Here is a 13753-nt window from a genome sequence, read left to right on the forward strand (position 1 = left end):
CTCTGGGTGGGCAACTTCGATGTCCATCACCAAGAGTGGCTCGGTAGCACCACTACTGACCGAGCTAGGTGGATCCGAAAGGACAGAGCTGCCAGACGGGGTCTATGGCAGGTGGTGAGGGAACCAACAACAGGGAAAAACCTACTTGACCTCGTCCTCATCAATCTGCCTGCCGCAGATGCATCTGTCCATGACGGTATTGGTAGGAGTGACCACTGCACAGTCCTTGTGGAGACAAAGTTCCATCTTCACACTGAGGGCACCCACCATCGTGTTGTGTGGCACTATCACCGTGCTAAATGGATAGATTTCGAACAGATCTAGCAATGCAAAACTGGGCATCCATGAGGCGCTGTGGGCCATCAGCAGCAACAGAATTGTACTCAACCACAATCTGTAACCTCATGGCCCGGCATATCCTCCACTCTACCATTATCATCAAGCTGGGAGACCAACCCTGGTTCAATGAAGAGTGCAGGATGGTATGCCAGGAGCAGCACCAGGCATACCTAAAAGTGAGGCATCAACCTGGTGAAGCTACAATACAAGATATGCCAAACAGCAGAAGCAGCATGCAATAGACAGAGAGAAACGATCCCATAACCAACGGATCCGATCTAAGCTCTGCAGTCCTGCCACATCCAGTCATGTATGTGGTGGACAATTAAACTGTCAAGAGAAGGAGGCTCCACAAATATCCCCATCCGCAATGTTGGGTGAGCCCAGCAAATCAGTGCAAAAGACAAAGCTGAAGCAGTTGCATCCATCTTCAGCCAGGAGTGCCGAGTGGATGATCCATCTCGGCCTTCTCCTGAGGTTTCCAGTATCACAGATACTAGACTTCAGCCAATCCAATTCATTCCATGTGATCAAGAAATGGCTGAAGGCACTGGATACTGCAAAGGCTATGGGACCTGACAACATTCCAGCAATAGTACTGAAGACTTGTGCTCCAGAACCAGCTGAGCTCCTAGCCAAGCTGTTCCGTACAGCTACAGCACTGGCATCAAAGTGGCATTGTGGAAAATTGCCCAGCTATGTCCTGTACACAAAAAGGTCGACAAATCCAACCCGGCCAATTACTGACCTTTTCAGTCTATTCCAATCATCAGCAAACTGATGGGAGGGGTCGTTGACAGTGCTACCAAGCGGCACTTGCTTAGCAATAACCTGCTCACTGATGCTCAGTTTGGGTTCTGCCAGGGCCACTCAGCTCCTGATCTTATTACAGCCTTGGTTCAAACATGGACAAAAGAGCTGAAAGCCAGAAGTGAGGAGAGTGTGACTGCCCTTGACATCAAGGCAGCATTTGACCGAGTATGGCATCAAGCAGCCCCAGCAAAACTGGAGTCAATGGGAATCAGGGGAAAGCTCACTGCTGGTTGGAGCAGAAAGGAAGATGGTTGTGGTTGTTGGAAGTCAATTATCTCAGTCCCAGGACATTACTGCAGGAGTTCCTCAGGGAAGTGTCCAAGTCCCAACTATCTTTAGCTGCTTTATCAATGACCTTCCCTCCATCATAAGGTCAGAAATGGGGTGTTCACTGATGATTGCACAATGTTCAGCACCATTCGCAACTTCTCAGACACTGGAGCAGCCTATATGTCCCTATGAAGCAAGACCTGGACAACATCCAGGCTTGTGCTGATGAGCGTCAAATAATATTTGCGCCACACAAGTGCCCGGCAATGACCAGCTCAAACAACAGAGAATCTAACTATCACCCCTTGATGTTCAATGGCATTACCACCGTTGAATCCTCACTACCTACATCCTGGTGGGGGGGGGGGGGTCATCATTAAGCAGAAACTGAACTGATCCAGTCACATAAATACTGTGGCTACAAGAGCATGTCAGAGGCTGGGAATTCTGCAGCGAGCGGCACACCTCCTGTCTCCCCAATGCCTTTCCACCACCTGTAAAGCACAAGTGTGATGGAATACTTTCCACTCGCCTGGATGGCTGCAGCTCCAATAACACTCAAGAAGCTCGACACTATCCAAGACACAGCAGCCCGCTTGACTGGCACCCCATCCACCCACCCTCAACCTTCACTCTCTCCACCACTGATGCACAGTGACAGCACTATATGTCATCTACTAGATGCACTGCAGCAACTCACCAAAGTGCCTCGACAGCACCTTACAAACGCGTGACATCTACTGCCCAGAAGGACAATGGCAGCAGATGCACGGGAACATCACCATCTGCAAGTTCCCCTCCAAGCCACACACCTCCTGACTTGCAACTATATCGCCATTCCTTCACTGTCACCAGGTCAAAATCCTGGAACTCTTCCGAACAGCACTGTGGGTGTACCTACACCAAGGACTGCAGTGGTTCAAGAAAGCAGATCACCACCACCTCCACAAGGGCAATTAGGGATGGGCAATAATTGCTGGCCTGGCCAGCGATGCTCACATCCCTCAATCAAATAAAAAAAGCAAAATACTGCAGATGATGGAAATCTGAAATAAATGCAGAAAGTGCTGGAAATACTCAGCAGGGTAGGTGGTGGCGTAGTGGTATTATCACTCGACTAGTAACCCAGAGATCCAGGGTATTTCTCTGGGGACATGGGTTCGAATCCCACCACAGCAGAAGGTGAAATTTGAATTCAATTAATAAATCTGAAATTTAAAAAAAAAGCTAGTCTAATGATGGCCATGAAACTATTGTCGATTGTTGTAAAAACCCATCTGGTTCACTAATGTCCTTTAGGGAAGGAAATCTGCTGTCCTTACCTGGTCTGGCCTACATGTGAATCCAGACCCATAGCAATGTGGTTAACTCTTACATGCCCTCTGAAATGACCTAGCAAGCCACACAGTTGTACCTAACCACTAAGAAGTCAATAAAAATGAAACGAAACTGGACGGACCACCCGGCATCGATCTAGGCACCAGAAACGGCAAACCCAGCCCTGTCGACCCTGCAAAGTCCTCCTTACTAACATCTGGGAGCTTGTGCCAAAGTTGGGAGAGCTGTCCCACAGACTAGTCAAGCAACAGCCTGACATAGTCATCCTCACAGAATCATACCTTACAGACAATGTCCCAGACACTGCCATCACCATCCCCGGGTATGTCTTGTCCCACTGGCAAGACAGACCCACCAGAGGTGGTGGCATAGTAGTATACAGGAGGGAGGGAGTTGCCCTGTGAGTCCTCAACATCAACTCTGGACCCCATGAAGTCTCATGGCATCAGGTCAAACATGGGCAAGGTAACCTCCTACTGATTACCACCTACCGTCCTCCCTCAACTGATGACTCAGTAATCCTCCATGTTGAACACCACTTGGAGGAAGCACTGAGGGTGGCAAGGGCATCAAATGTACTCTGGGTGGGAGACTTCAATGTCCAGCACCAAAAGTGGCTCGGTAGCACCACTACTGACTGAGCTGGCCGAGTCCTAAAGGACATAGCTGGTAGACTGGAACTGCGGCAGGTGGTGAGGGAACCAACACGAGGGAAAAACAGACTTGACCTCGTCCTCACCAATCTGCCTGCCGCAGATGCTTCTGTCCACGACTGTATTGGTAGAAATGACCACAGCACAGTCCTTGTGGAGACGAAGTCCCGCCTTCACATTGAGGTACTGTTCATCATGTTGTGTGGCACTACCACCGTGCTAAATGGGATAGATTTCAAACAGATCTAGCAATGCAAAACTGGGCATCCATGAGGTGCAGTGGGCCATCAGCAGCAGCAGAATTGTACTCAACCACAATCTGTAACCTCATGGCCCGGCATATTCCCCACTCTACCATTACCATCAAGCCAGGAGACCAACCCTGGTACATTGAAGAGTGCAGGAGAGCATGCCAGGAGCAGCACCAAGCATACCTCAAAATGAGGTGTCAACCTGGTGAAGCTACAACACAGGACTATCTGCGTGCCAAACTGCGCAAGCAGCATGCGATAGACAAAGCTAAGCGATCCCATAAACAACGGATCAGATCTAAGCTCTGCAGTCCTGCCACATCCAGCAATGAATCGTGGTGGACAATTAAACAACTAACTGGAGGAGGTGGCTCCACAAATATCCCCATCCTCAATGATGGGGGAGCCCAGCACATTAGTGCAAAAGATAAGGCTGAAACATTTGCAACAATCTTCAGCCAGAAATGCCAAGTTGATGATCCATCTCGGCCTCCTCCTGAAGTCCCCAGCATCACAGATGCCAGACTTCAACCAATTTGATTCACTCTGCGTGATATCAAGAAACGACTGAAGGCACTGGATACTGCAAAAGCTATGGGCCCTGACAATATTCCAGCAACAGTACTGAAGACCTGTGCTCCAGAACTTGCTGCGCCCCTAGCCAAGCTGTTCCAGTACTGGCATCTACCCTGCAATGTGGAAAATTGCCCAGGTATGTCCTGTACACAAAAGGCAGGACAAGTCCAACCCAGCCAATTACCGCCCCATCAGCCTACTCTCAATCATCAGTAAAATGATGGAAGGTGTCATCAACAGTGCCATCAAGCAGCACTTGCTTAGCAATAACCTGCTCAGTGAGGCTCAGTTTGGGTTCCGCCAAGGCCACTCAGCTCCGTTTCCTCATTACAGCCTTGGTTCAAACACAGACAAAAGAGCTGAACTCAAGCGGTGAGGCGATAGTGACTGCCCTTGACATCAAGGCAGCATTTGATCGAGTATGGCATCAAGGAGCCCAGGCAAAACGGAGGTCAATGGGAATCAGGGATAAACCCTCCGCTGGTTGGAGTCATACCTAGCGCAAAGGAAGATGGTTGTGGTTGTTGGAGGTCAATCATCTGAGCTCCAGGACATCACTGCAAGAGTTCCTCAGGGTAGTGTCCTAGGTCCAACCGTCTTCAGCTGCTTCATCAATGAACTACCTTCAATCATAAGGTCAGAAGTGGGGATGTTCGCTGATGATTGCACAATGTTCAGCACCATTCGTGACTCCTCAGACACTGAATCAGTCAGTGTAGAAATGCAGCAAGACTTGGACAATATCCAGGCTTGGGCCGATATGTGGCAAGTAACATTCGCACCACACAGGTGCCAGGCAATGACCATCTCCAACAAGAGAGAATCTAACCATCTCCCCTTGACATTCAACGGCATTACCATCGCTGAATCCCCCACTATCAACAGCATTGACCAGAAACTGAACTGGAGTAGCCATATAAATACCGTGGCTACAAGAGCAGGTCAGAGGCTAGGAATCCTGAGGTGAGTAACTCACCTCCTGACTCCCCAAAGCCTGTCCACCATCTACAAGGCACAAGTCAGGAGTGTGATGGAATACTTCGGTGTTCCGAAGAAGGGTCACTGACCCGAAACGTTAACTCTGCTTCTCTTTCCACAGATGCTGCCAGACCTGCTGACTGAATCCAGCATTTCTTGTTTTTGTGTGATGGAATACTGTCCACTTGCCTGGATGGGTGCAGCTCCAACAACACTCAAGAAGCTCGACACCATCCAGGACAAAGCAGCCTACTTGATTGGCACCCCATCGACAAACATTCACTCCCTCCACCACCACGCACTGTGACAGCAGTGTGTACCGTCTACAAGATGCACTGCAGCAATGCACCAAGGCTCCTTAGACAGCACCTTGCAAACCCGTGACCTCTACCAACTAGAAGGACAAGGGCAGCAAATGCATGGGAACACCACCACCTGCAATTTCCCCTCCAAGTCACACACCATCCTGACTTAGAACTATATCGCCGTTCCTTCACTGTCGCTGGGTCAAAATCCTGGAACTCCCTTCCTAACAGCACTGTGGGTATACGTACCCCAAATGGACTGCAGCGGTTCAAGAAAGCAGCTCACCACCACCTTCTCAAGGGCAATTAGGGATGGGCAATAAATGCTGGCCTAGCCAGTGACGCCCACATCCCTGAATGATTAAAAAAGGTCTAGCAGCATTTGTGCAGAGAGAAACATTGTGAATGTTTTCGGTCAAGGACCTTTCATCAGAACTGGCAAAGGGTAAAAAAGTGTTCAGTTCTGAGCAAGTGAAACAGGGAAGGGGGGGGGTGCGGGTGGAAACAAAAGGGAAGGTCAGTGAAAGGGCAGAGGTTGGGAGAAATTAAATGGCAAAGATAGTACTAACAGTTGTCGTAAAAGACAAAGCATTTGTCCAGAGAGTGTTAATGGCAAAATAATGAACAGCTCTGTCCAAAAGCAAAAAACATGAAAAACAAGTTTAAGACAGAGACATGGTGAAAAAAATCAAAATGGGGTACAAGATCTGAAATTGCTTAACTCAATGTTGAGTCTGGAAGGCTGTAAAGTGCCTAAAGAAAAGGGAACCTTCCTAACTAAACCAGAATGTTGTTACCAGCGTATGAGAGACACTCTGTATCCTAAGGTGCCCACCATACGCAGAAGCCTGCTCCCTCTGCAAGGGCACCGAGGCACAGCCAAGACCATGGAAGAGAAGCCGGCAGCCAGAGTGACTCCTCCAACATGGTCCCCGCACATTGCTGTTTCAACCAGACCCAAGAGAAGGTGCAGATGATCCTCCGAATTACCCGCCCCCTCCACACTGAGCGGTCAAAGATTAGGGGTGTGGAGCTAAACTGTAGCTAAAGGTAGAGGAGCAGTATTTCAAGTAACTATACAGTGACTGTAATGTCTCACATTGACTATTTACATGCTCCATGGAGTCCTCTAGGCTGCAAACATCACATGCAGCCTGGGAGTAAGTGAAGCTGCTTAAAACCGCCTTGTCCAGGATCCAGCTCCCGGCCATTCGGACCCGGTTGGGAACAGACCCTGAGGCTCCGCCCACTCTCTGTGCCCTCATCAAGATGGCCACGTAAACACCCTGAACCTGCCATGTCCAAGATGGAGGGCAATGACCCCGATCCCCCGGGCCTGTCACCATGGGGTTAACACGGGGCCTCAGGCCGACCCCAGGTGTTTCTGAAACTTCCCAGCCCACCCAAGGCTTTGCCCACAATCTCCTCCCACATCCCGAGCCGCCTGTTCTTTCTCAGTCTGTCGGTACTTTTTGGCTTTTGTTCTCGGATATTCCTGGTCTCCCTTCAACAGGGAAACTCAGTCCCTCCTTTTAATTTATTATTAGTTTCAAACAGGACCTGTCACCAGGAGAACCCTCGCAGCTGTCGCTCCGCTCGACGCAAACAAGGGACCTGGAGCTTCTTATTCGGTGCCTGCAGCCTACACCACGAGTTTCTGAAGCCTCTCCACAAAAGTGTCACGAACACTGATCACAGTGACACTGCGCATGCTTCAAATACAAGGCAATACTGCGCGTGCGCACTGAGCTCCTGAAGCGTAAATAGGGCACCTTCACTGCCGCTGAGGATGCTGGGTGGCAGCCCCAATTAGCGCATTGAAATGATATGTTTTCGAACTGGTGAAATTGTTAAATAACTCACACAGAAACCCAAGTGCATGGACACTCTGTGATCGTTGCGTCCTGGAAGTGATTAATAACAGCTTTGGATACATTTGCCTGAGAAGGAGTGCAACGAAGCCTTTGTAGTCTGATTCTATTGCCCTATGAGGAGAGATTAAGTCGACTTGGTTTATATTCCTTTGAGTATAATGAATTTCAGGTGATTTCACTGAAACAGATAAAAATTTTAAGCAGCTTGATAGAGTAGATGTTCCGAAGAAGGGTCATTGACCCGAAACGTTAACTCTGCTTCTCTTTCCACAGATGCTGCCAGACCAGCTGAGTGATTCCAGCATTTCTTGTTTTTATTTCAGATTTCCAGCATCCGCAGTATTTTGCTTTTATTATATTGATAGAGTAGATGTCGGGAAGATGTTTCCCCTGGCTGCTGAGTCTAGAACTAGAGGTCACAGTCTCACAATAAGAGTTCAGACATTTAGGACTTTTGTTTATTTTATTCTTTCATGGGATGTGGGCGTCACTGGCAAAGCCAGTATTTATTGTCCATCAATAATTAACCTTGAGAACATTGTACTGAGCCAATATGTTGAAAATTGTTTTCACTGAAAGGATTAAAATTCTCTACCCCAGACGGCTGTGGATGCACAGTTATTGAGTATAGTCAACACAGAGATTGATAGATTCTTGAATACTCCGGGAGTCAAGGAATATGGGGATTGCTGAAAACAGACATTTTGTCGAAGCTTTTCATCTTGCACTCATCCGGACAATTATCAAGAGTACCAATGTAAGGGAAAGCAACATATTTATACTGTATGAGAAAAGTGCTGATTGATTGGCAAGTGGACTCTGATTAGTAGCATCATTGCCATGGAAAATGCAATGCCAACCAATCAGCACTCTTCCAGAATGGCCCACCCATGGCTCACTCAGGAAGTTAAAGAGAGTATTAGACTAACAGGCTTACAATGTTGCAAAAAATAGTAGCAAATCTGAGGATTGAGAGCATTTTAGAAACCAACAAAGGACCACAAAAAAAGTTGATAAAAAGGGAAGAAATAGAATGAGAGTAAACTAGCCAACAATATAAAAACAGATTGTAAGAGCTTTTATAAGTACATAAAAAGGAAGAGAGTAGCTAAAGTAGGCATTGGTCGTTTAGAGGCAAAGACAGGAGAAATCATCATGGGGAATGAGGAAATGGCAGAGGCACTGAACAAATATTTTGTGTTTGTCTTCACAGTAAAAGACACAAGTTCCACACCTGAAATAGTTAGTAATCTGGGGGCTGAAAAGAATGAGGAAATTAAGGATATTGCTATCAGTCGAGAAAAAATATTGGAGAAACTTGAGGGCCTAAAATCTGACGAGTCCCCGGGACCAGATGGTCTACATCCCAGGTTTCTAAAAGAGATCGCTTCAGAGATAGTGGATGCGCTGGCTATGATTTTCCAGCATTCCTTAGATTCAGGAATGGTCCCGTCAGATTGGAAGTTGGCAAATGTTACACTGCTTTTCAAGAAAGGAGGTAAAAAGAAAACAGGGAACTACAGGCAGTTAGCTTAATGTCAGGAAAATGCTGGAAACTATTATTAAGGAAGTCTTAACATTGCACTTGGAAAAGCAGAGTATGATTAGAACAAGTCAGCATGGTTTTACTAAAGGGAGATCCTGTTTGACAAATTTATCAAAGTTTTTTGAGGATGTAACTAGTAGGGTAGATAAAGGGGAATCAGTCAATGGAGTACACCTGGATTTTCAAAAGGCATTCGATAAGGTGCCACATAAAAGACTAACCGGCAAGATAAAGGCTCATGGTGTTGGCCTGGATAGAGGAATGGTTAACCGACAGGAAGCGGAAAGAGAGCATAAATGTGGCATTTACAAGTTGGCAGGCAGTAAATAGTGCCACAAGGATCAGTGCTGGGGCCTCAGCTATTTATACTCTCTATTAATGACTTGGATGAAGAGACAGAGAGTAATGTATTTAAGTTTGCTGATGATGCAATGCTCAGTGGAAAAGTAAGCTGCAGGGCGGATGTAGAGAGGCTGCAAAGAGATATAGACAGGTTAAGTGAGTGGGCAACAAGATGGCAAATGGAATATAATGGAGGGAAATGTGAAGTTGTTCACTTTGGTAGTAAAAATAAAAAAGCAGAATATTTTTTAAAAGGTGTGAAACTGGTAACTGTTGAATTTCAAAGAGACTTGGGGGTACTCGTACAAGGAACGCACAAAGTTAACATGTAAGTGCAGGCGATTAGGAAGGCAAATGGCATGTTGGCCTTTATTGCAAGGGGATTGGAGTACAGGAATAAAATTGTACAGGGCTTTGGTGAGACCTCACCTGGAATACTGTGTGCAGTTTTGGTCTCCACGTTTAAGAAAGAATATATTTGCACTGATGGCAGTGAAGTGAAGATTTACGAGATTTTCTCTGGGATGAGGGGGTTCTCCTGTGATGAGAGGCCGAGTAAATTGGGCCTATATTCTCTGGACTTTAGAAGAATGAGAGGTGATCTAATTGAGACATACAAGATTCTGAAAGGGCTTAATAGGATAGAAGCTGAGAGATTGTTCTCACTGGTCAGGGAATCTAGAACATGGGGCACAGTCTCAGGATAAGGGGCCAATCATTCAGGACTGAGATGAGGAGAAATTACTACACTCAAAGGGCTGTGAATCTTTAGAATTCTGTACTCCTGAGGGTTGTGGATGCTCCATCATTGAATACATTCAAGGCTGGGATAGGTAGATTTTTGGCCTTGCAGGGAATCAAGGGATATGGAGAGTGGGCAGGAAGGTGGAATTGAAGCCCAAGATCAGCCATGATTGTATTGAATGGTGGAGCAGGCTTGATGGGCCATATGGTCTACTTCTGCTCCTATTTCTTGTGTTCTCACACAGTATAATTTTTTTTGCTTTTCCTTATCTTGGTATTTTGGCAATTTGTCCTGATGAGTGCAAGATGAAAAGCTTCAACAAAATGTCTCTGTTTTCAGAAATACTCAAGTGCTGAACTACCAAACGACTATTTGAATATGGGGATGTGTGAGGGAGAGTGCTGTTGAGGTAGAAGATCAACCATGATAATATTGAGTGGCGGAACAGACACAAAGGGGTGTGTAGCCTTCTCCTGATCTTACTTATGTTCTTATGTTCCTCCCATGAAGGTGTCAAAGAAACACCTTTCAGCCTATCTGGTCCCCTCCTTTTCCCTTTAAAGGTGGAGAACTGGAACATCCTGTGTCCTGTCTCAAAACAGATCCCATCCTGTTCATACTGAGAAGGGTCAATGTCCAGAGTGTGGAACAAAATCAAGGTAGGCAAGATGAGGAGAGAACAGGTGATAAATCAAGGAGTAGGGATTAAGGGACACTCGGCTTCAGTTTTAGAATCAGTAGACACCAGGAGAGGAAAACTGAATTCAGTAGTTTTAGGATCCAGGGAGAGAACAAGGAGCAGATGGGAGACTGGTGTGGATTCAAACACAGTGAGGATTAAGGGGGAGGCTGTGTATTTGGGGTGTAGGAGGAACAAAGAGAGAAAAGGTCAGAGCAGCAATTACTGCAGCAGTGTCCATAAACAATGAAAGAGAGAGAGAGAGGACCATGGACATTTTTTTATTTGTTTGTGGTATGTGGGCATCACTGCTGAGGAAGCATTTATTGTCCATCCCTAATTGCCCTTGAGAAGGTGGTGGTGAGCTGCCTTCTTGAACTACTGCAGTTGTTGGGGTGTAGATACACCCACAGTGCTGTTAGGAAGGGAATTACAGGATTTTTTGCCACTGACAGTGAAGGAACGGTGATATATTTCCAAATCAGGATGGTGTGTGGCTTGGAGGAGAACTTGCAGATGGTGGTGTTCCCATGCATCTGCTGCCCTTGTGCCTCTAGATGGTAGAGGTCACAGGTTTGAAAGGTGCTGTTGAAGGAGCCTTGGTGGGTGGCTGTAGTACATCTTGTAGATGGTACACACTGCTATCACTGTGCATCAGTTGTAAAGCGATTAAATGTTGAAGGTGGTGAATGGGGGTGCCAGTCAAGTGGGCTGCTTTGTCCCGGATGGTGTTGAGTTTCTTGAGTGTTGTTGGAGCTGCATCCATCCAGGCAAGTGGAGAGTATTCCATCACACTCCTGACTTGTGCCTTTTAGATGGTGAACAGGCTTTGGGGAGACAGGAGGTGAGTTACTCGCCACAGAATTCCCAGCCTCTGACCTGCTCTTGTAGCCACATCATTTCTGTGGCTGGTCCAGTTCAGATTCTGGTTAATGGTAAACCTCAGGATGTTGATAGTGGGGGATTCAGCAATGGTGATGCCATTGAACATCAAGGGGAAATGGTTAGATTCTCTTTTATTCAAGATGGTCATTGCCTTGCACTTGTGTGGTGCGAATGTTACTTGCCACTTATCAGCCCTGTAACTGTTTGCTGTGACTTTCTTCTGTTAAAAATAGCCTCCAGTAGTCCAGTGACACAAACAGCCCATTAAACTCCACCAATGTCCTTTGGTCTAGTGAGGTCTCCCTTTGTGAATATTGGCTGTTATTAAATCTTTTCATTCTGACACACTCACAGTGTGAACTGAGCTGCAGAACTGCTGACACCATCATCTTTAAGGAGATGTTTCCCATTGGAGATCGGATTGTTCATTGAGTTTGATCATAGAATCATAGAATGTTTACGGCACAGCATGAGGCCACTTAGCCCATCGTGTCAGTGCTGGCCAAAAAAAAAGAGTCACCGAGCCCAATCCTACTTTCCAGCATTTGGTCCATAGCCCTGCAGGTTACGACACTTCAGGTGCACATCCAGGCACCTTTTAAATGACATGAGGTTTTCCACCTCTACCACCCTTTCAGGCAGTGAGTTCCAGACTCCCACTACTCTCTGGGTGAGAACAGTTTTCCTCATCTCCCCTCCAATCCTTCTACCAAATACTTTAAATCTATGCCCCCTAGTCACTGACTTCTCTGTTAAGGTAAATAGGCTCCTCCCATCCACTCTCTCCAGGCCCGTCACAATTTTGTACATCTAAATCAGATCTCCCCTCAGCCTGCTCTGTTCCAAGGAGAACAATCCCAGCCTACCCAATCTTTCCCCATAGCTGCATTTTTCCAGTCCAGGCAACATCCTCGTAAATCTCCGCTGTACCCTCTCTGGTACAATTACATCCTTTCTGTAATGAGGTGACCAGAACTGCACACAGTACTCAAGTTGTGGCCTAACCAATGAGCTATACAGTTCCAGCATAACCTCCCTGCTCTTATATTCTAAACCTCGTCAAATAAAGGAAAATATTCCATATGCCTTCTTAACCACCTTATCGACCTGTCCTGCTATCTTCAGGGATGTGTGGACATTCACTCCAATGTCGCTCACTTCCTCTACACATCTCTCTATCCTCCCATTTATTGTGTATTCCTTTCCCTTGTTTCACCTCCACATATGTATCAGCTCATACTTCTCTGGGTTAAATTCCATTTGCTACTTTTCTTCCCATTAGATTCGATTAGATTAGAGATACAGCACTGAAACAGGCCCTTCGGCCCACCGAGTCTGTGCCGAACATCAACCACCCATTTATACTAATCCTACACTAATCCCACATTCCTACCAAACATCCCCACCTGTCCCTATATTTCCCTACCACCTACCTATACTAGTGACAATTTATACTGGCCAATTTACCTATCAACCTGCAAGTCTTTTGGCTTGTGGGAGGAAACCGGAGCACCCGGAGAAAACCCACGCAGACACAGGGAGAACTTGCAAACTCCACACAGGCAGTACCCGGAATCGAACCCGGGTCCCTGGAGCTGTGAGGCTGCAGTGCTAACCACTGCGCCACTGTGCCGCCCCATCTGACCAGGCCATCAATATCGTCCTGCAGCCTCCAGCTATCCTCCTCGCTATCAACCACACGGCTAATCTTTGTGTCGTCTGCAACTTCTTGATCATGCCCCCTACAGTTATGTCCAAATCGTTAATATATACCACAAAAAGCAGGGAATCCAGTACTGAGCCCTGCAGAATGCCACTGGAAACAGCCCTCCAGTCACAAAAACAGCCGTTAACAATTACCCTTTGTTTCCTGCCACTGAGACAGTTTTATATCTAGCTGCAATTGTATAAAGCCTTGGTGAGACTGCACCTGGAGTACTGTGTACAGTTTTGGTCTCCTTATCTAAGGAAGGATATACTTGCCCATAGAAAGAGTGTAACGGAGGTTCACCAGACTAATCCCTGGGATGGTGGGATTGACGAGAGTGGTCCTAAAGGAAGAGTGCTAAATTGGGGGAAGGCCAACTATACCAAAATTCGGCAGGAGCTGGGGAATGTAGATTGGGAGCAGCTGTTTGAAGGTAAATCCACATGTGATA

The 13753-nt window shown here is 46.8% G+C and overlaps 2 protein-coding genes across 2 annotated transcripts in view; both read right to left on the bottom strand.

Annotated features, from left to right (window-relative positions):
* Positions 1-6734, bottom strand: part of LOC137372429 (zinc finger protein 850-like) — a 69159-nt gene extending 62425 nt beyond the window's left edge. The window contains exon 1 of the mRNA XM_068036317.1: positions 6636-6734. Within this exon, the coding sequence (XP_067892418.1) occupies positions 6636-6734 (99 nt within the window). The remainder of the gene's footprint in view (positions 1-6635) is intronic.
* LOC137372430 (zinc finger protein 239-like) overlaps positions 1-13753 on the bottom strand; it is a gene marked incomplete at its 5' end in the record, with an annotated part of 47758 nt that overhangs the window by 1422 nt on the left and 32583 nt on the right. The window lies entirely within an intron of this gene.

Source organism: Heterodontus francisci, chromosome 7 (genome assembly GCF_036365525.1).
Source record: "Heterodontus francisci isolate sHetFra1 chromosome 7, sHetFra1.hap1, whole genome shotgun sequence".
Lineage (NCBI taxonomy): Eukaryota > Metazoa > Chordata > Chondrichthyes > Heterodontiformes > Heterodontidae > Heterodontus > Heterodontus francisci.